The 20,679-nt window shown below is 50.0% G+C and overlaps 1 protein-coding gene across 6 annotated transcripts in view; it reads right to left on the bottom strand.

Annotated features, from left to right (window-relative positions):
• The window catches only part of NECTIN1 (nectin cell adhesion molecule 1), a 115,758-nt gene that overhangs the window by 45,286 nt on the left and 49,793 nt on the right, over positions 1-20,679 (bottom strand). For 5 of the 6 annotated variants that reach the window (XR_009727723.1, XM_061368539.1, XM_061368538.1 and 2 more), the window contains 3 exons: positions 3,630-3,980; positions 2,708-3,010; positions 2,177-2,294 (listed from right to left, as the gene is read on the bottom strand). Coding sequence is in view for 5 of the 6 variants with exons in the window: in XM_061368539.1 (XP_061224523.1) it covers positions 2,177-2,294; positions 2,708-3,010; positions 3,630-3,980 (772 nt within the window). In the remaining variant the exon portion in view is untranslated. Of the gene's footprint in view, positions 1-2,176; positions 2,295-2,707; positions 3,011-3,629; positions 4,003-20,679 lie in introns of those variants that run through there. The other variant, XM_061368542.1, reaches the window with a different exon arrangement.

Genomic DNA, 20,679 nt, shown 5'->3' with positions numbered 1-20,679 from the left:
ATTAGGTCTGTAAAGAAGTGCCTAAACGCACATGCACATATTTTGCATGTCTACATGTACACATAGGCACATACATACAGCAAACACTTTAAGTCTTTCTCAGCTACATCAGGCCAATGATTCCAAAGCTGTTAGAACACAACAGCCTAAGGATGATCCTCTGCCTATAGGGTCCTGAACAAAAGGGTGCAGCTGAAGTCTGTGGTGTGTGATGCTAAAGAAGGCTACTGCTTCCCCTAACAGCTCCCCTGACTGTTGCTCTTCAGGGATGGATGGCTTTTACATTCCAAGCAGGAACCAAACATCATCCATCCTCCTTCCTTTCTTCCTCTGTTTGCCCCACTCTCACTTGCTTTCTCTATTTTCCTCTTCTTCCACCTCCATTGTCCTTATCTTCATCTGGGCTCCATTGTTCCTTTCCATCCTCTCAGGTCAATAATCCTATACACTGTCCTAACTGACCCATCAAGTGTGCAAGAGAGACTGGGGAATCAGGCTGAAGCACTGTCAGGCTTTGAAACCCATACTCTGTAGCTCCTTGCTTTCTCTCTCCATTATTCTTCCCACTGTTCCTCCTCAAAGCAAAGTATTGATGCTCCCAGCTGTACGTCAAGAAACCCTTGCAGGCTAAAGACAGACAAATGGACATATGCCCAGCTCATAGAGAATCCAATAGGAAAACAACTCTTTCCAGCATGGAAAACAAAGGCATCAATCAGATAAGCACATGGGGACCAACTCAATGCCTGGCTCACAGAGATGCTATTCCCAAGAATCCATTTCTGCCAGAGCTGACTTTATTACCCACACATTGTATAAACCAGGTGCGCCAATGACACATAATAGTGTACCATGCTCAACCCTAACACCTGCATCCCCTGTTGTGTTTGAACCTAGTTGGTAACTAAACCTCTTTCTTGCCCATGGCTGCAGAAACATCACCTGGCTGAGACATTTGGCACCTGGTGGCCCCATGCTTCAGCTCTGAGCCTGACTGCAGCATCACTGTCATAGCAGGAGCAGACTGCTCCAACAGAGACCAGGGTCTGTGACAGAGCCCCTGCCGCAGAAAGCCTGATGCCCAGGAGCCCAGCAAGCATTCAGCCTCCAGCCTAGATGTGAGCAATAGCAGAACAAAGGGATGAAATGACTTGCCCAAAAGCAGAGCAAAACCCTGCCTTCTGTCCCCAGCTCCATCTCACAGGGCTTGCTTCAGCTCAATTCATCGGTCCTGCTGCACAGAGATAGCCTAAACTGGAATCTCTTCTGCCTTGGTGCCACAAGGAGCATCTTTGCCTCTACCGCTTTCCTGGCAGTGTTGTGAGGAACCCAGAGAGTCCCCTTGGAGTTTAAGTTGAACTGGCAGAACCAACAGAGCAAGAGAAAGGGGAATAAGAACTAGAAAGAAGGCAAGAAAAACAATCCTCTTCAGCCTTTCACTGTGAACAGTTTGATCTGGGAGGCAAAGTTAAGAGTGAATATGCCTAGCTCCTTACAAAGCCATTTTGAGAGGCTCTTTCCTGATGACAAATGCCAGCTGAAAAGAAGAAAGGATCCATTTGATCTTTCTTTTTTAAAGCTACACGAGTGCCTCTAGAAAAGAAAGAGGGAGAGAGAACCACACCAGGTTGCATCAATTCCCATCCGACTCCCCAGACACCCCTCACTCACTCTTCAATCCCTTTAGTGCACTCAGCCAAAAGCTGAAACCCTGAAGGATCGGGAATTGCTTCTGTTTAATGTCAGTCACGGGAGGATGAGTGTTCCAAGGGGGAGCTCCTGCTCACTGCTGGGGCGGATTCCAGGGAAAGGCTTTTTGACATGGAGATAATTGTGGTGCTATTCGTGCACCTTTAAGGAAGGGAACTCTTGGGTTCTTTTTCAGCTCTCCTACTGACTCACTCGATTGGTGATGGGCAAATTATTCACCTTGTCATAGCTGCTTCACATCACCACAGCAGAATGTTATCCCAATGGAGTGAGAATAGGAAGTTACCCAGGGTATTGAGGATGCAGTTGACCAGCTCTCCCCTCACATACACAGGTTTTACCTTGGACATTATCACTGACTGTAATGTGACCAGGCCCTAACTGACCAGAGGGTTTCTATAGGTTTCCTTGTCCCTGTTTGAAGATCATATGTGCTGATCAGAGCAGCAGTGCTGTAGACACTTACAGCTTCCATTCATAGGTGTGAGCTGGGGGGTTGGCATCAGATTTGCATATCAGCTTCACATCCTTCCGGTTGAGGAACCAGTTGCCATCAAAGCCCTCGATAGTGACTTCTGGCTCATCTGCAAGGGGATGAAAAAGAGAAAAGCAGGATGGAAAAGGAGAGGAAAGAATTATGGAAAAAGAAGAGGGAGAAAATTAAGTAGGAAGTGATGAGGGGGTAGAGGTGAACAGAAGGAGAGATTGAAAGGTGGGAAAGATGATGGGACAAGGAATGTGAGAGAGGATGAATGAAGAAGAGAGAGAGAAGGGGAGGAAGAAAGGGACACGGCAGAGGCAGAGAGGGAAAGAAGAAAGAGAAAGCATATGATTATTCCAGGCATCACTTCAGCTTTCACTCTCCAGAAGGAGACAGCAGCCCCTACTTCAACCCTTGCACCAGGCCAGCATCTTGCATTCAGAACAACCCCTTTTTGGCCAGGTTTATCCCCACCCCAGGGCCTGGCCATGGAGTGTTCTCTCCATGCTCACTTACACTGCACGTTGAGGGTCATGCTGTCGGTAAAGCGGTCCAGCTGGTAATTGACCACACACATGAGCTGCTGGCGGTGGGCTTCCCGGCTCGGCACCAGCCGGTACCGGCTGATCACGGTGATGGTGCCGTTGCTGTTCCGGATCTCCTCGAACTCCGCTTCCCCTTTGAGCTTGGTGTCCCAGGTGACAGTGCTGGGGGGCTTCCCATTAGAGGAGGTGCAGGTAGCTACCAAGATCTTTTCTGTCCTGCCAGACTTAGCAATAAGCGGCCGCTTGGTGCCCTCCATCCAGTTTGTGGGTTTGGCTGCAAGGAATTGCAAAAAGGAGGAGAAAGAAAGGGTTAGGAAAGCAATGCTACCATCCAAGAGACATCTAGCACCACTGAGCCTGCTGCTGAAAACTGCCAGCAACCTACTCTGCAGAAAGAGTGGTGGAGGTCCCTTAAAGGCATAGATACACCATGGAAAGTCAGTCATTTCCTGCCATAGGTTTTCAGCACTATGCTTGAGTGAGAAACCAAAACTGGAGAGCAAATGTATCCTGCACACTGTAGGTGGGGTCTATTCACTCACAACCTAAGCTCCATGGACAAGCTCTATTTGTGCACAGGATCTTTCTGTTGTCTCTTCTCTGTTCGCTTGACAGCCACCGGCTCACTACAGCTCACCACTCCCTTAGGGACACAGGTCACTGTTACTGCTCCTGCATTTAAGAGGCAGGGGAACTGAGGCCTGGAAAGAGGAAGAGGCATTCCTTTGAGAGCTCAGTGAACCACCTGAGTTCCCTGCTCTTTGCCTCTTTACAGTCGACCTGAGAGATCATTATAGGTGCAATTCACACCCAAGATTCACCTTTGCCCTAAGCTCCCAGGAAATGAGTCTCAGATCTGTTTAACTGGAGGCAATGGCTCACAGGACTCTTACCCAGCACAGTGAGGTTGAGCTGACTTTCCCGGTTGCCAGCTGGGAAGGTAGCAAACTCACAGATGTAAACTCCCTCATCGTCCAGCTCTAGCCGGGAGAGCTGAATGGTGCCATCTTTAAAGGATGGATTCCGGAACGTCACCCGCTCTTTGTAGGGCGAGAGGATGGAGACCCCCATGGCAGGGTTGTAGATGGCCACATTCTGCTTGGTGCCATTGGTGGCTTTCTGCCACGTCACTTGCGTGATCTTCACATTGGGGAGTGGATTGGTGAAGCTGCAGTGCAGGACCACGTCTGTTCCGATAAACCCCGAGACTGTGTCATTGACTAAGACAGTCTGAGCTTGCAGCCCTGCAATAGAATGGGAAGACATGAATATACCCATGCTTTTCAGAGAAAGTGAGCAAAAGAACAGTTCATGGACATCACACCCATGAATTCCTTCATTTATTCATTTGTCTGCTTCTTGGCATGGCTGATATGAGGCCAGTCTATGGCTACAAGCACCCTTATCTTCTGCAACTACCTGCATCCACCTCCATCTCCCGCAGCTTCATTCCTGCTCATAAACGCCTTCCTTTCCACAATCGCTGTTTACACTTCACTACAACCAGCCCTAATGCTGGGGTTCATGGTCACCAAAAGGCATGAGGTTGGATCAGTAATACTTTCCTTCCTTTTGTCTTCAAATCTGGACGACACTTGATCAGTTGCTGTAAACATGCAGAGCCTGTGTATCTGGAGGCTCATGAAAGCACTGATCTTTATCAGCACGGCATATCCTAACATATGCTAACACACACTCAGACATCCATTTAATCCTATTGCAAATGCATCCGTAATTAAGTGCGCTGCTAAGACTCAGCCCTGATTTCAGAGTGGCAATAGTTCCCATCTAAGAACAGACTTACAGCAGGGCCCATACACCTTGCATGATCTAACTGCATAATCTGTGGCCTTTTATTAACCCCAGAAGTGGCTGCATTTAGGAACCTTCCACCTTCATCCTGTGGAGGAAAGATGAAAGGTGCTTGGGCAAAGTGGTGGCTGGTGTTCATGACTGCTATTCTGCCTCAGCTGATCCCTCCCCTAACAGCTGGAGTGCAAGGTCTCCCACCAGACTGACCCTGAAATTCATCTTTGACTGCCACTGTGTCTTTCCCTAATCTGTATGTTTAGAGATAACGCTCTGGTAATTATACAGCCAGTATTTATATGATAAATGCAATACAGAAGCAAGGTGGTAAGAACAAGAAAAGCGGGTTTTGCTCATTGCTTCTGGCAGGATCTGAAACTGGATGTATTCTGGGAGACTGAGAGTAAAGGAAAAGAAAGGGGTAATAAAAACAGAAAGATGTACAAAGAGGGAGGAACATGAAAGGGTAATGAAAGAGACAAAGTCTGGGCAAAGAAAAAACCTATGGCGAGAGAAACAGGGCAGCATCTCCTAACTGAGGGGACAGAGCGTTTCAGAATGCTCTGTTTTTCCAGGGGACAAACAGGTTCCTCATGTAAGCCCAAGATGAATTCCTCAGTCTTATCCCCCCCAGACTCCTGGGGGATGTACAGGGTGATGTACACAGGAACCTGAGCAAGGTCTCCCTCCTGCACCTTCACCCGCACACAACAGCAGGCATACAAAAGCCTCACCCACAAGCATCACCTCTACCAGCCCCTCAGCATGCTCCCATGTTGCCCTCTCACACCATGCCTGCAGCCCTCCACCTCACCTCAGTCCCCACATCTCATCTCTAAGCCTCTTCTTTCTCCCCTTCTCCTTCCCACCACGCCAAGCCTATGACCCCGAGGACAAGCCTCAACAATCCATCCCGGCCATGAGACGCCATCAGCTGACCACAGTCATCAGCAGTTAAGACCGAAACTCAAGTCTCTAGAGCTTTGTGTGAACTTGCCCCCTTCCCTGAGTCAAGTGCTGGTTTGCCCCACACCCTAGCATCGCAGCTGGGTGCTCAGGAATGCCTTTCAGAGCTGCTTACAGCCACAGCAAAGCGCTGGTGCCCTCATGTGCCTGCATGCATGAAGACTATTCCAACACCAGACCAGCCCATGAGCTGTGGGACCTCAACACACATCAGCCTTCCTGATGGAATGAGGGCGCTGGATGTAGATAACGCTATGCTGGGACAAGAGGGAGATGGATGGCGAGAGGGGAGATGCCTCCAACATGTGCTGCTCCTTCTACCCTGCAGGTGAGAGTCTCTTGCAGAACTGCCCACACCATTTGCCAAGCAGTCTGGCTCGGAAGCCTTCAGAGCTTCACAAAGCGTGTGGGAGCTTGCCGGAGAGCAAAAGCAATCACGTAGCCAAGGCCCTGGGAACAACCTGCCGCCCATCTCATGCTGTAGGTGTGCTCAGCACTCCCTCTTTCTCCCAAGGCTGGAGCAGAGCGGATTCATCAGCACCGGTCCCCACCTCTTTCATGAAGGGCCCATGCCCTGGAGCAGGACCTGCCCACGGCTGGGGCGATGGCGCAGCTGGCTGCGCTCCCACACAAGCTGCCTGACCCCCCACAGGCCCCAGCGCTTCCCTTTGAACCCAGCTTTCCACATCCCAATAAAAGAGGCCCCATTCACGACAGCAGGAAGTCGTGGCCCGGTGCCTCCTCCCTTGCCAGAAAAGCGAGGGATGAGCCGAACCCCAAAGAGGATGGATGGAAAGCCACCAGCATCTCCCCAGAGCTCCCATGCAGGGCAGCAGGCTGGTCTCTCTCTAACAAGGGCTGTGCATGCAGAAGGCTATGCCAGGATGCAGGCTACCGCTGCCCAAGGATGGGTACCTAAGACATGCCTCTTAAATAAGGGTATTGCCAGCCAACCTGGCGGAGAATGCGATATACATCACAAGAGAGAGATCAATCCAGTCCCTCACTTATCCTTGCTATGTCCTTTCTTCAAGCTATGACTTCCCTGCAAATTAATGAACGATCCTTTTAAAAATCAAGTGATTTTTCTTGACTTTGAGCAGTGGAAACAATTCCTACTCCTGCTCTCCCCCTTCTACCCTACCACCGCCATGGGGTCCATGCATCAGTGCAGACTGCTTGGACAGGAACTAGAGGAAAAGCAGACTTTGGTGATGACAAACCCAACCCCAGAAGGGTCCTTGCAGAACCCTCTGCCCAGGTGTAGCAAACTTCTGGCTAGGGAAAAAGCCGGTGCCAGTTCAGGACTGCCTGCCAGCAACACCACGCTGCCAAAGCTGGGATTCAGGCTCCTACATGTAGCAGCTTTAACAAAAACACATTCCAAACTTTCTAAAGGCTTCGGGGGAAAACAGGGGAGAATAAAAACAGCACGAGAACAAAACAAACCAAACAAAAAATACCCCCCAAAAAACCCCAAACACCGTGCGGAAATCGTGTTTCCTTTCCAGGTGACTGAATAACCCACGGCTCTTTTGCAAGAGAGGGTGAACCCTTTCTGTTGTGCTCCTCGAAGCCTCTCTCAGGAAAACAGCTCACCCATTGTTGTGCTCCATACCAGGGCAACAACACCTGCACCTCAACAGCAGCGATGAGGGAGGGGGACATGGAGTAAAGGGGTTTTGCAAGTTGCTGGATCAGCCTTCCACGCTCCCATCCTCAAGCAGAAGCCAGAGGGCAAACTAGCGGCCGTCATGCTCTGGGGAGCAGTTGTTTGCAAGGTGACTGAGCTGGGATGGCAGGTCTTCCCTCGCCCCGTTACACACTCAATAATTCATCAGGGCAAACGCATAGATAATTGATGGTAATGAGCGTGCAAGGCCGGGAGAGGAGGAGAAAAGAAAATCACTAATCAACCTCTGGAGAGCCTTGAACATATAAAGCAGGATTTGTGTGTGGATGCGCAGCGCTGGGGGTTCGCCTTGCTGCTTCTTTGCTGAAGGATCTGTGTGGTTGGGAAAAGGCTTGGATACATCCTGCCATTTGGGGTGCCTATGCCAGATCTCCCAGTGCCCACCAATGCGCTCCGATACCTCCCAGGGGCAGCCAGCACGCATGGAAGCATTAGGTGTATAGGTTGAAGCTTGCCGAGGTGTGTTTTACTCGTTAGTTTCTTGGTGTTAAGCTTTTGTTCAGGACCAAAAGCAATAAAAAAGGCCCAGCTGAGTGCCAAAGACATGTTGGTGCCAAGACCTCATTAGTGGAGACCTCTGAGATCCTACTCCTCCACCTTGGCCTCTGAAGTGGTTTGCGCTGATGCCTTTCCCCACGATCCCAAACCCAGATATTTACTGGGTCACACAAGGCCTTGGGGGCACCATGCAGAACTCAAGGTGCCCTGCAGCACAGGCAGCGGGTTGGGAAGGGAGGTCTGGACTCCTTGGGTGTGAGGGGCGCTGGGGAGGGAGCAGATGAAGTGGCAGCTTGTGGCTCTTGAACCTGAAAACCCTTTCTCCTAAAAGCCCGCAAGCTGCTGTTATTACATCAAGGCTCCCACACTTGTAAATCTGGTTCTTGCTCCCCCATATAGAAAGCTCTGGAAATGATCCCCAGGCCCTGGTGAGCTCTGTCACAACAGCGAGCCTCCAATCAATGCCTCTTTGTTAAGAACCATGTGAACTCCACGCTGCTTTGCACAACCTTGCCTCGGCTGAGCCTCTCACCAATTTCTCTCCCTCCTGTTCCCTGATACTCATCTCACCCCAAGGGCATTGAAACAGCCCTTGGCAGCAAGCGTGATGAGCCACCCTTCAGTGTGGCAATATCAGGGCTGATGCAAAAGTCAGAGGAATCAGTACTGATATTCTTTGCATCACTTATATAACTAAACTGAAGGTCAAGGTAGCTGGACCTTACAAAAAACATTTGTTGGCATTTCTGAATTCACCTTCCAAGTCTTCCTTATTCTTACGTGGAAACCAAGGTCTGAAACACAACCCTTGTGGAGCAGAACACAACCGGATTCCAACAGCCCAGAGGAATGCCACAGGTGTGTTAGGCAGGGTGGGAAATGGGAAAGCAGATCCTGAATCCCAGCAGGGGAATTTCAGGTGGCTAGAAGCAAAGGTTTGAGCTGGTGCTGCGCCAAGATGTTGGGGTTAATACCTGTCCTCTTGCCAGAGAGACTTTGTATTGATTGCCAGGCATTCAAATCAGCACTCTGCTGCTCTTCCAAAAGAGCACAGTGCTTGCCTCACCCTGCTTAGTCAATGCTTGCAGCCGACTGCAACGAAGGAGTGGTCTCCAGTGATTCACCAACATGCACTTCCTGCAGCAGCAGACTTTCACTGGAGGTCTCACTGTCATGCACTGACTCAGTTCTGCCCCACTCACTGTGGACCTTGAACACCAAAGGGATTAGAAGAGGAAGACTGAGTTTCCAACACAAGGGCCTTAGAAAGAAGATGAATGCAAAAGATGTGGCAAGATTATAGCTCCAGGTGACATGGCTGCACATGAAAGTGAAAGGCCTGAGATAACACTGTGATCGGGTGCGGGCACACCAACAGAAACTGCAAGCCCAAGCATCCCTTCCCCAGGCTGAGAGGTTTATGGGAGCTGAATGGGAAATGGCAGTGTGCACACTGGCCCGCCTGGCTTTCATCCAAATCCCTCTCAAAAAAGAACCAACGGGCTTGGCTTTGGCTTGCAAATGGGAAACACAAGGTCTTTTACTCTAGGTCACTGGTTCATATTCAGGACCAGCAGATAGTAGCAACAGCAGCAATGCTATTGTCTGAGGTCCAGTCAATGGCTTGTATTGAGTGAGGTCTTTTCGCTGGCTGTCTGCTGGGACAGGGCAGTGGAGATGCCTTTGGGGTAAAGCAGGGTTGCCTTCTGCCTATGCAGTATTTCCTCTTAGGATAAATGGAGCACAAAGTAGCCTCAGGATCCTCTTCAATAAAAGATCTTCCCCAAAGGGCCTGATCCATTGATGCTCCAATTGCTCTCTGTTAAGGTGTGGAAGGTCTATTCATTGAGCCACCACTGGGATTCACACAAAAGGCCCCAAATAACACCGAGGCCATGTTTGTCCCAGGCGTTCTCCACAGAAATAGATGAAAGAAAAGCAGACGCCAGGGTAAGCCTGGCCACAGATCAAACAGACAGTGGAAAGCAGAGATGAACACCAGGCTGGACCATTAGCTCTTGCTGTCTGTGCTTCTGCTTTGCGAACGCTCTCAGTTGTAGCCAACCTTCTAGGTCTCTAGGAAAAGGGCTGCCAACCAGAGGAGTGGGAACAGAACAATGATGCCTGGCTTTCACTCCATGCCGTACCTCTCCTGGCTTTCACACAGCTGCTTTGCTTCCCCCCCCCCAAGTCAAGGAGGGGAACATGCCCCATGGCAAACGCAGGAGGGCTGGCAGAGCTGCTGAAAGAGCTGACATAGCACTGGGAAAGGCCTTCCTGCAATAAAGCTGTGAAACCCCATGCTCAGCAACAAAGCACAAAGGCTCCTCAGTCACCACGGAGGAGCCGGCTCCGCTGCCCGGCCCGCCCCGCAAGCATGTCGGCTAATCCTTGGGCAAGAGCTGCCAGTTCCCACACACCTGAGCAGCGAACCCGGCTGCCCCCAGCCTCCGTCTGACGTGCACCAGCACTGGGACCACTTTCCCATCCGTGCTGCCTTTCCCGTCAGCTCTTTTCCCACTGCGAGCTCTTACTCATACCTGTCCAGTGCCTGGCTTCACAAGACCGTCATCTCCTTTCCCCTGTGGCCTTGTGTAACTTGCTATAGCTAACTCACAGCTCCCTCTTCCCCCACTACCTGTCTCAGTGAGCCAGGAGAGGATTGCCTCACAACTTGGTCTACAATGCTTGTTTCTTTGACTTGCCCTCCTTCCATTTTACAGCAGTTCCTACCCCTTTTGTGTCTCTCCAACATCACTTGCATCTTCTCATCCCTAGCCACTATTCCCTTTGGAAGGCCATCAGTGAATATGCCCAGGATCATAATTCTCCACTAGGAAAAGCAGGCAGTGGGCCATGAAAATACAAGGGTGGGCAAAGAACAAAGAAATCACAGACCCTTCTCTCATGAGCCATCTTATTGCCTGCCACAAAGGAAAAAGCCAGAGTCTTCTTGTGCTTACCAACTCTGAGCTGTAAACAAGGGGGAAGACTGGGAAAGAGGACCACAGTCAGAGCCAATGCTTATTTGGTGGTTGGGTGGGGAAGCAAAGGCAGAAAAAAACAGCACAGCTGGAAAATCAAGTGTGGAGGAGGGGGAATGCTGAAGCATTAAGCAGGGGTAAGCTAATTAAGCTGAGACTGTCCTGAGACCTTATCTTGATGGGCTCAGTCCCCAAATGTACATGAGTATTTTCTCTGCCCTGCCTCCTTCTTGGACTTCCTTGTTGCCTTGGATGTCGTTCAAGGAGTCCTGGTCCAGGGCTAAATATTCTCTCTATTAGAGCTCTCCAGGTGCTAAGGAGGAGGGATTTAATGAAGAGCTGTGAAGAGGGGATCAAGATAGTAACCCATAGAGCATCTCATTTCCGAAAGGGAGGAACTCGAGACTGAAGAGATGCAACACAAACAGAAATAAACTCGATGGCACAGAAAGAGGGAATGAATATCAGATCCTTCCTTCCCTCCCTGGGCTGACAGCTCAGAGCAGGAAGCCGGGGAGCGCTCAGGGCTCGGCCGGTCGTGACTCACTCGCCTCCACAATGGGAACGCGACAAAGCCGAAACTCTGCTGACTCAGGCATGACTTCAGCGCCAGGGTTAATCGCTGGCAGCCCTAAACTGGCTGCCCCCACCAGGCCCTGGTTCTCTCTGCCCTCGCTCAAATCAGGCCTCTTTTATCAGAGGGGGAGATGCCAGGTCATGGGAAATTACCAAAGGACACAAACCCTCTGGTCTTCTGTCCAAGACATGGTGAAAAATGCACCCCTGCCTGCCAAACCATGCTGGTGTCGACCAGACCTGCAATTTCTGTGAAGAAGATCAAAAGTCCCACTTTCCTATAGTTTAAATGCATGCTAACCAGTCATGGCTTTGTGACTGTGGTCTCGCTTTCCTCTTGTCTTTCTTCCCATTATCCTTTTAGTATATAATGTATTGCAGATATTGCACTAGCTCCGTAAGTTAAAGGCAAATGTTTCCTACTCCTGCAAGTGGGAATGCCGTGCTCTGTTCTACTGTAATCTGTCTGGGGACAGAAACAACACTATTTTTATGTGACCAGAAGAATGTGATCCATGTTCTGGCGGCTCATGACCCATCAGAGCTGACAACTAGGCAAAAGCTTTGCAAACAACATAAATGCAAACATGGCACTAAACAGATGCAATGGACATGCCCTTTGCCAGCTGACTGCCTCTCTGTTAATGGGTGGAAGGTGTCCTGCCCATAGCAGGGGGTCTGGAACAAGATGATCTTTATGGTCCCTTCGAACCCCAAACCATTCTGTATTTCTATGATGATCTTGTCCTAGCAAAAGTGAAAGACTCAGACCTCCCGACTTTGTCTGACCTGTTTAAGGCCTCCTGCCCATGAATAACAAGCTGTCAAGAACAGTGTGTACATATAAACCCTATCTCAGTGCCCTGCCTTATTTCCAGCCTGCTGCTGCTTAGCTTTCTTATCACCAAGTCCTTGTGCAGGGAACTAATGTAACCTCTTCCCAGATCTACGATCTCCACAGTGCAGAGGGACAGACACCAGCCTTTAGTCCTTCCTGGGCCCCATCTGTAGGCATAATTCTGCATCTTTATGAAAAGCTTTGCATCTTCAAAGGCTTTTCAAACAGTAACTAATTAATCTTCCAGCACCCTGAGAGGCAGGAAAGTATCATTACCCCTGCTTTCAGGGATGGGGAAATCAGAGGTGCTGAATGACAAAGAGATGTGCCCAAGGCCACCCAGGCAAGCACTGGCAATCCCACTTGAATGGCTCGATTTAGATGTGGGTATCTGCATATTATGGTGACAATTCTCACCTAAGGAAGCAGGTATGGAGGCATTTGTGGTGAGGCCTCACAGCCCCACCCACCACTCATGCAAACAGAAGAGGTCACCCTCATTTTTATGGCTGAGGAAACCAACCAAGGCACAGGGAGATGAAGTGGAAAACTTAACTCTGTTGACAGCGCCTGGGAGCAAAACTTAAACATTATCCACATCAACAGCTAGACTAAAGGCTCCCAAAATGCGGCTCATGTTTTTCTCAAGGAGCAAACTGGCTGCAACCAAATCTATGTCATTTTGTGTAAGAACACACCAGGAACTACGAGAGACATCGAGGCTGATGGTGAGTGTCCCGTTCAACCTCTGAGCAAAGCCAGCTCCACAATTCCATTCCCCACCGCCCCAAGGAGCACTGCAGGTTTGCCTCATCTCGTGGCTGCTGTGATGCTCCTAGCCCAGGTTTAGACCTGGCACAGCCCGCTACATACAGCTCAGCAGCTATGCCACATCAGTGAGAAGAGACACGTGAACAGGACAGATTTGGGTGCATGGGAGTCCCGTTGACTCCAGACCTCGCAGCAGATGGTGGGGTTGAGTGGAGGGCGGCTGGCAGAGATACAGGCTCTGTGCAGGATGGAGATGCATCACTCTATCTATTAAGGTCACAGCCTCCATCCAGGCTGTCTGGGGAATGATTGCTGAGCTTCAGAACGCCTGCACAGGCTTAGAGGAGCCTGCTGAGCTTGTAAGGCTCAGAACTGTAAACAAGTGACAAGACCACCCATTAAAGGCAGCCTGGTCTGGCCCCAGTGATGAGCATCAAAACGGGGGGAGGAAGGCAGCGAGGAGGCCTCCCACAGGGGGTCATGCTCCTGCCTGATACACTGCTCTGGGGTACATGGGGCAGAGGCTTTGCTCTTCTGGGGATGGCAAGGGAGACCAACACAGTTTTATCCCCTCTTACCTGCACAGAAAGGTGAGGGCAGTCAGCAAGAGCTCACTGCACTGTGAAGACATTTAGCAGGTAGCCCAGAGCAGAGGGCAAGTTGGGAGGAAGAGGAGTTCAAAGGGACTTCTGCAGGAAGAAGATGATTTGTCCTGCAGAGAGCTTACAAAATAGGGACCACACTGCATTTCCCTTTGGATACCCCAATGGGAGCAAGGCTTGGTCTTTCTGGTGGGACAAGCAGGGGTAACTGGGGACTTTGAGTTAATGAGGGCTTCTTGGTGCCTTATTATCCCCTCCTCAAACAAGACAGCTTTGTGCTTCCAGGTAGCCCCAGGGAGGAGGTGGGTTGTGATATAACACTACGGGGAATTCGATGACAAATGTCACTCAGGAGGAGGAATGACAAGCTGTGCTGAGTGACTCATTGGGCCTCCTATGTCCAGGTATAGAGATGTCCCTTCATACACATCCTGTGAGACATTTCTGCTAGGCAGCACCCAGACTCTGATGGATGCATCAGCATCTATATCAGGTTTCCGCTGTTTGGGCTGGTTTTGGGGGTCTCTCTCTGCACGTTTCACTTTTCCCCCCATCTGGGGATGCCTGAGTAGGAAGGCTGGGATACCAACAACTGTGATGGGAGCTGCAGGTCTGAATCCCAATAGTAGGATCTAAACCTAACTGTTCCCTAACTCTAGATTCATGAGAAACAAGCCAGAACCAAAAAGCAATCAGTTCCCCACAAACATCTATTAACAGTAGACAGGATGGAGCAAGCTGAAAGTCAACATTCCATTTTCAGCCTCACACTGGAGAAACCAGCCCCATAGACCGAGGGTTAAATAGCTCGCTTGGCCTTAATTGCCACATTTCTTTGACTTTCATAGCTATTTTATTGACTTCTCTTGAAACAGCATCAGCACTAGGCTCCCTGTCTCCTTACAGAGCATTAAGCCATGGTCCAAAGGCTGGCTATGTGGACAGGAACAGCAGGCTGCTCAGCGGGGCAGATGTATTTTCCTCTATGCCACTGGGAGAGCTCCAGTGAATCATTGTGGTCTTCAAAGACCAGGAGGTCAACTGCTCTCTTGGGGTTCCTTGTGTGCTTCGTCCTAGCTGAAACCGGGGGCTGACGAAGTTGCCACAAAAATGGAGAGCATGTGGAAAAAAGCACTAGATCTAGTGGAAAATCTGCCACCACGGCATGTTTTTTCTGATGGAAAGTGCCATTTAGTCCAAGCCAAAACTGTCCTCTGGAACGTGCTGATTTTGGCAAAATTCAATTAAATAAATAAAAAGCCTTTTGATAAGGTTGCAATGGCCAACCTTGCAACTGAATGTTTCCTTTTTTTGTGGTTTTAGCTTTTCCCATTGTCAAAAAAAAAGGTTTTCTCATTTTAAGTCTTATTAAACTCATTGTAGAACAACTTATCCTTTTGGACTCTCCTCCCTTTCAAATGGAATATGGTAAAACACTGATCAGAACCACAACCAGAATGAAATGCTTTGGTTGCAATGCAATGGCACATTTTGGAGCAAGCCAGGCCAAAGTTTCCCTTTGAAATTTCATTTCCATGGACATTTTCAAATGCCAGTTCGTTTCAAAAGCAGAAGGATCCCCACTTGCAAGCCCCTTCTGTGTTTTAGCCATCTCCACAAGGGACCTTTCCAACAGCTCTCACACCCAAAGAGAAAGCACCTCCCGCCTGCCTGCAGATCTCCCCACCTTCCTTTCCACAGCTCACTCTCAGCTCCAATCCATCTGGATTCATACTGTAAGAGTCTCATCCCACCCTGTCCTTGGGTTAGGAGCCATCTGAGGACTTGGGACAATCCACACAGCACAGGATGGGATCGCACAGCCCCGCTCCACAGGGTGCCCTGTTCCAATGTGTGTCCCTCTGGATTCCATTCCTTCTTCCTTCCTGACAGACGGATTTGCTCCCACCCTCCACCTGCCTGCTGTGCCCACCTCCTCCTCCGTCTGCTGTTTGTGTCTTCCCACTTGCTAACAACTACATGGGAGGCTATTTAAGAGAACTCGTGTTCTTTTCAGATTGGGGTGGGGAGGAAAGCAGGAGAGAGAACACAAACCAGACTATTGCGTTTTTCAGCAGACGTGACGATACGGACACAGCTCTTGTGGACCACTGTACCTAAAAAAGCCAAACTCTACTGAGGTCAGATGCTCCCCAATACCACAGCACCACACAAGAGCAGCCCAAATCCCCATCACAATGGGGAAAATGGCTCTGGAGACAAAGTGTTGTAAGCAGAAGCAAGGAGACTTGTAGGTCAGATGTGATGGAGTTTCCTGACCTACCATGCGTGGTCCTAGAACCGCTGATAACCATCACACAAGGGAAGGAGGAGCTATGCAGAATGAATCCACACCTCCCCTGGTGTCCTGATGCTCCACAGAAGGATAGGACAAGCCTGGCCAGGGCTCCCCTTGGTGCTTCAGCACCTCCGGGCATGGCAGCTGGACTTGAATTGCTCACAGACTGTCACTTGTTTGCCACCCCTGCTCCAGAGCAGGCATGGCTTGAGCTAACATCTGTTAAGAAACATCTTTACTTGTTGCTTAAGCACCAAGGTGACAGATACAACACATCTGGACGCTTGACTACGTAAGAAGATGGATGGAAGGATATAAATAGCTAAGACCAAAAGAAAAGAGGACAAAAAGTCCCATCTCCAGTTCAGTAAAAAATGACCAGAATAGAACTGGAGAAAGACTTCCAGAATTATCCACATGGGTATTAAATGAATGCAACAAGGAGAAAATAAAGAAACCAGGGAAAAGAGATTAAAGGAAGCTCCTTAACTTGTTTGAACATTAATTCTCCCTTCCTGCAAAAAGAGTTGATGTCACCTGGATGCCACAAACCAATACTGGCAGTAAGGTACCCAAGGTACCCAGATACTTCAGTGTGGGCAGGGGAAAAGAAAGGTTAAGTATGTAGATAAATGTCATGAACTCCTATTAGTGTGGGGGTTAGAGGGTTCAAAGGGTCAATCCAGTTAAAGGTAGAGGTTTCAGGGGCTGTGCTTGTCTGCAGAGACTCTGAGAGGAGGCAAAGGTGGGCAGAAACACATCAGTTTTAAGGCATGTTGTCACCTTGCGTGAAGACGGAGCAGAGCAGGACGTGTCCTCCTGGCACAGCACAGTGCCACGCAGAAATAGCTTAACTTGCTCATTAAATGTAAGCTCAGGTACTGGAAAACGGCACAGTCATTCTAGTAAAAGCCTCTACTTGTGCTAAGCAGCACAGTTGGTTTAAGCAAGGGGAATACTGCTGCAAGGCACAGACTGGTGCCTTGCCAGTTACCCACCAGTTGGATGAAATGAAAGGATCATTAATTAAACCAAAAGCTAAGTTCCTTCCCAGTCCTGGAAAGGCACCAGACTTGAGAACTGACTGTTTCTGATGCTGTCACAGCACCAAATCCAACAGCCAGAAGGAACAGGTCTTTGGATTTGAGCTCTCAACAGATCAATAGCGTGGCGAGCACATCGGTCCACACTGGAATTGCCCAAGCAAGAATGGGTGGTGGGTTCTGCATCCGAAGTCACCCTGTGCCCAGACCCAGCAAAACACATGGGCAGAGACGGAGGAAACAGCACAAGAGGATAAGAATGATGTGCCCCAAAGGGAAATGAAGAGACTTCATTTAGGGGAGAGACACACCTTCCTCAGCAGAGATGCCATCAGAAACAAATAACACCCCTCACATGGAAAACAACTGCCTCTTTGCAGAGCTGAAGGCGATCTGAAAGGGCAGCCCAGTCTTATCCCCAGGGCTATTTTCAACCCTCTGGGCTATACAGCACTCAACAAGCACTAAGAAAAGGACTGGGAGCTTTTGCTATGGATCTCCTCAAGGGAAGGACTCAGACAGGGAAGCAACAGGAAGCCCAAGAGGAAGGGGAAGTTTACAGCTGTCCTCAGAAAAGTGCATGTGGCATTTTCCCTCTGAGGTTCCGTATCCCTTGGGAAAGCATAACAGCTTACATGCAAGTCTGCACAGGACCCTTTGGGAGTCTGAACCTCAGGCCTGACAACCGACTGGCGTAGTGTGAATCCAAAGTAATTGCATTGTTTGCTCTGGGAATACTCCTGATATGCTTGGCCTGAATGTGAATACTCCTACTGTAGGATCTACAAATCCTCTGCTCATTCACATCCCTTGGACCTGTTTTTTCTCTTCTCTCCTGCCCTTTCTTTCCACTGCCCTGATCCTGGAAAAGGTATTTGAGTTTTTGCCTTCACTCTCTCACTATGTAATGAAATCCTTGTATCCTCCAAACATGCCTTGCAGTTAAGGGGTTCTCTGGAGCAGACAATGAGGTAAGGGTCCCTTGGGCATAAAGACAAGTTATCTGCAGGCAGCTGTTTGGGCTGCAGGGTTAAGCCATTTTAATTACCTGTAAGCAGAGCACCAACCAAAGAATGGTCAATGTGTAAAGCAAGCCCTGCTGTCCCAGTGGGGCTGGGATGTCTCAGGAAGGCTGCCTGCTGATCTTTAGCTAGATTAAATTCTTCTGTGAGCCCTGGCCTACACTTTGATAGCAATGGGGATAACTTCTTTCCTGCACCCTCGAGTCCATTGTTTGGTTTGGGGCAATGCCTGTGATCCCAGAGCACTGCAGCTGCAAACCTCCCATCCGGATTACAACACGCCCTGCAAAATCCCAGGAACCATGACTTCACGAGGGTTTGAAGCTGTTGCTTTTCCATCCCTGCCATTGCAGAGAGTAGATCCCACTCTCTCAGAGCCCTAGAGCTTCAGGAGGTCAGTGTATATATTCCAGGATGTGTCACCCCCAGAAACAGTTCACATAGACAATGTCCTCAAGCAAAGTGGTGCCAGGTCTACCACTCTCACCATGGCTCAAGCTTGGGACTACAGGAGGAACGTAGGACTGAGCTGTGCAAGGGGATTCACTGTCATGATCCTATCTCACCCACCCAGCAGGTTGCTTGCACCGCTAGGCTCCATCTGCCTATCTCAGTCCATCTGTCCCAATTCTACCTAGCCCTATCCAATTCCCAATAGTTACCCATGGCTTCTGGTCCCCTCGTATCCCTGCCATCTTCCCCAATGCCCACAGCATACCCATGTGAAAGAAAATGGTGTTTGGGTGTGTTTATATGTAGGCAGAGGGAAGGGAAGGAACAGCTCTTTCCCAAGAGATTAAGATGGGAGCCAGTGCTGAACAGCAGCTCTTCCCAAAGCAGGGATGGCCGTTTGCCTGCTGGGTTGCCCTGTCCCTGTGTGAAGTCACCGGCGGCTATGGCAGCACTCCCCACCAGAGGCTCAAAAATCCCATACATGACATATTGCTTGGCAAGCTGTGCTGTGCCTCTATGGCACTCCTGCACGTGCCTAACCCCCCTCTTTGCTCTTCCCTTGCCTCCTTCCCAAGGAGGGCTGCTTAACCCCTGCAGATCCATGGAATACAGTGATGTTCCCCAGAGTAAACCCATCCCGTCCCGGCTTGGCAATGGCTCAGCTGCATAGACCCCACATGGAGCTGCTTTGCTGAGGGCAGCACGTCTTCTTGGCTCCTTGCCTCCTTCCCTTCTCCCTCCGTACTAGGAAAGTCACGGCTTGGTCCCACAGGACTCGGGGTCTCCAGTATGGCCCTGTCATGTGGGAAGCCGCACCCTGACCTCTTCGAGCTCTGACTTGCTTCCCCAAATTCGACTGGTTATGGGTAGGACAAGCCGGAGCCTGCCCCCTCCTCCCCATCCCTTTGAACACAGACACGTAGGCAGTGAAACACGCTCAACGCAGCTGCGGGATCCAGCCCTCCGACTTTGGGGTGGAAAAACCACAGCTCCATGAGTCACCTGCAGGGACAGAGCCTGCAAACGTTCCCGTCCTCTTCCCTTGCTCAGTGGGACAGACGTGCTCCCAAGACACCGCATCTCCCTCTTCCCTCTCCAGTAACTGATGGGAGTACGTAGGGGGGGCATACACTGCTTTGAGAGCAGGATCCTGGCCCTTAGGGTGGGTGAAAGGGAGGCTTTCATGCAACCTGATGTCCTGCTGTGAAAAAGGGGAAGGAGGGAAGAGCCAGGGATGTCTGGTGCCGAAGCAGATAACTACAGCAGGCAGCTCCCTGCAGAGCAAGCCGCAAGTCACGGAGGGCTGATGTGCTTCAGCCTCCACTGCAGCAAAGGAGCCTGCCTCAGCTGAAGCATCCATGCTCAGCATCGACCCCTTCCCTTTCCCCCTTCCTCAGCCACCCCCTCTCTTCCTCAAGTCCATTACCACCCTGTTCACCCCTCCTTCCACTGGTCCCTTTCCAAGGGGAAGGGATGAGGTGTATTGGGTGTGGGTTGTTCCTGCCTAGCACTGGGGGAGCCATCTAATAGCGGGGTACAGAGCAGTGCGTGTGCAGAAAGCACGCTTTGGGAAGAGGAATCCATGCTCTATTCCCATGGATGCACTCCTCCTTGCAGGGCTTGGCACAAAGGCTTTTCAACTTCCGCAGCCCAGCTACAAATCCCCCACAAATGCCATTTTCTCAGGCAGAGAGACAATAGAGATCTAATACAAACAACCTCGTACGGCTAGCACACGGGGAACTAGCCTGCCCCCACTGCTGCCTCTCTTCTCCCTCCGACACAATGTGTAATTAGGTTAATGAGCTAAGCATGGATTTTAATTGGGATTCCCTGATTTACTGGTCTATCTCCTTCTTTTGTTTTACTGTTGGGGAAGGTTCCTAAAAGCTGCCCTTGCTAAAGGCTCTGATATCAGAAAGGTCTTACGGATCTTTAATTGTATTTAATCATCAAGGTAATTAATGATCCTTGAGCAAAATGGAGATTGCATCTAGAGTAGTTCCAGTCTTGCCCTTCAGCATCTGTTGTGTCTGGGCAGAGGCATTCTGCAGGCACGTAGGAAGGGGGTTGAAACAGAAAGACAAAAGGATAGTGGATTGCTATGGCCCTGCCTGAGCTACCCAAGAGGACAGGAGGCTACAAACTAATTCCAGAGCCTGAAGCATCAGCTCATGGGGGATGGCTGCATCCCTATGCCTCCAACCATAGAGCCTCAACAGGTGCTGAGTGCTCACGCTCCAGCAAGTTTACTCCCATAAGACAGAATCACCTGCTCCTGCTATTCCCCTTTTTCCGCCTTTCCTTCCGTTTGGCACCATTTCACACCTCTTTTTTTTTTGCAGGGACATTTCCAAAGTTCAAAACCCTGCGAGGGAACCGGGGAGAA

This window comes from Neopsephotus bourkii, unplaced genomic scaffold (assembly GCF_033783945.1).
Source record: "Neopsephotus bourkii isolate Nb327-2 ecotype Australia unplaced genomic scaffold, CSIRO-AGI_Nbou_v1 NB_1433, whole genome shotgun sequence".
Classification (NCBI taxonomy): domain Eukaryota; kingdom Metazoa; phylum Chordata; class Aves; order Psittaciformes; family Psittacidae; genus Neopsephotus; species Neopsephotus bourkii.
This window is presented reverse-complemented; position numbering and strand designations above follow the sequence as displayed.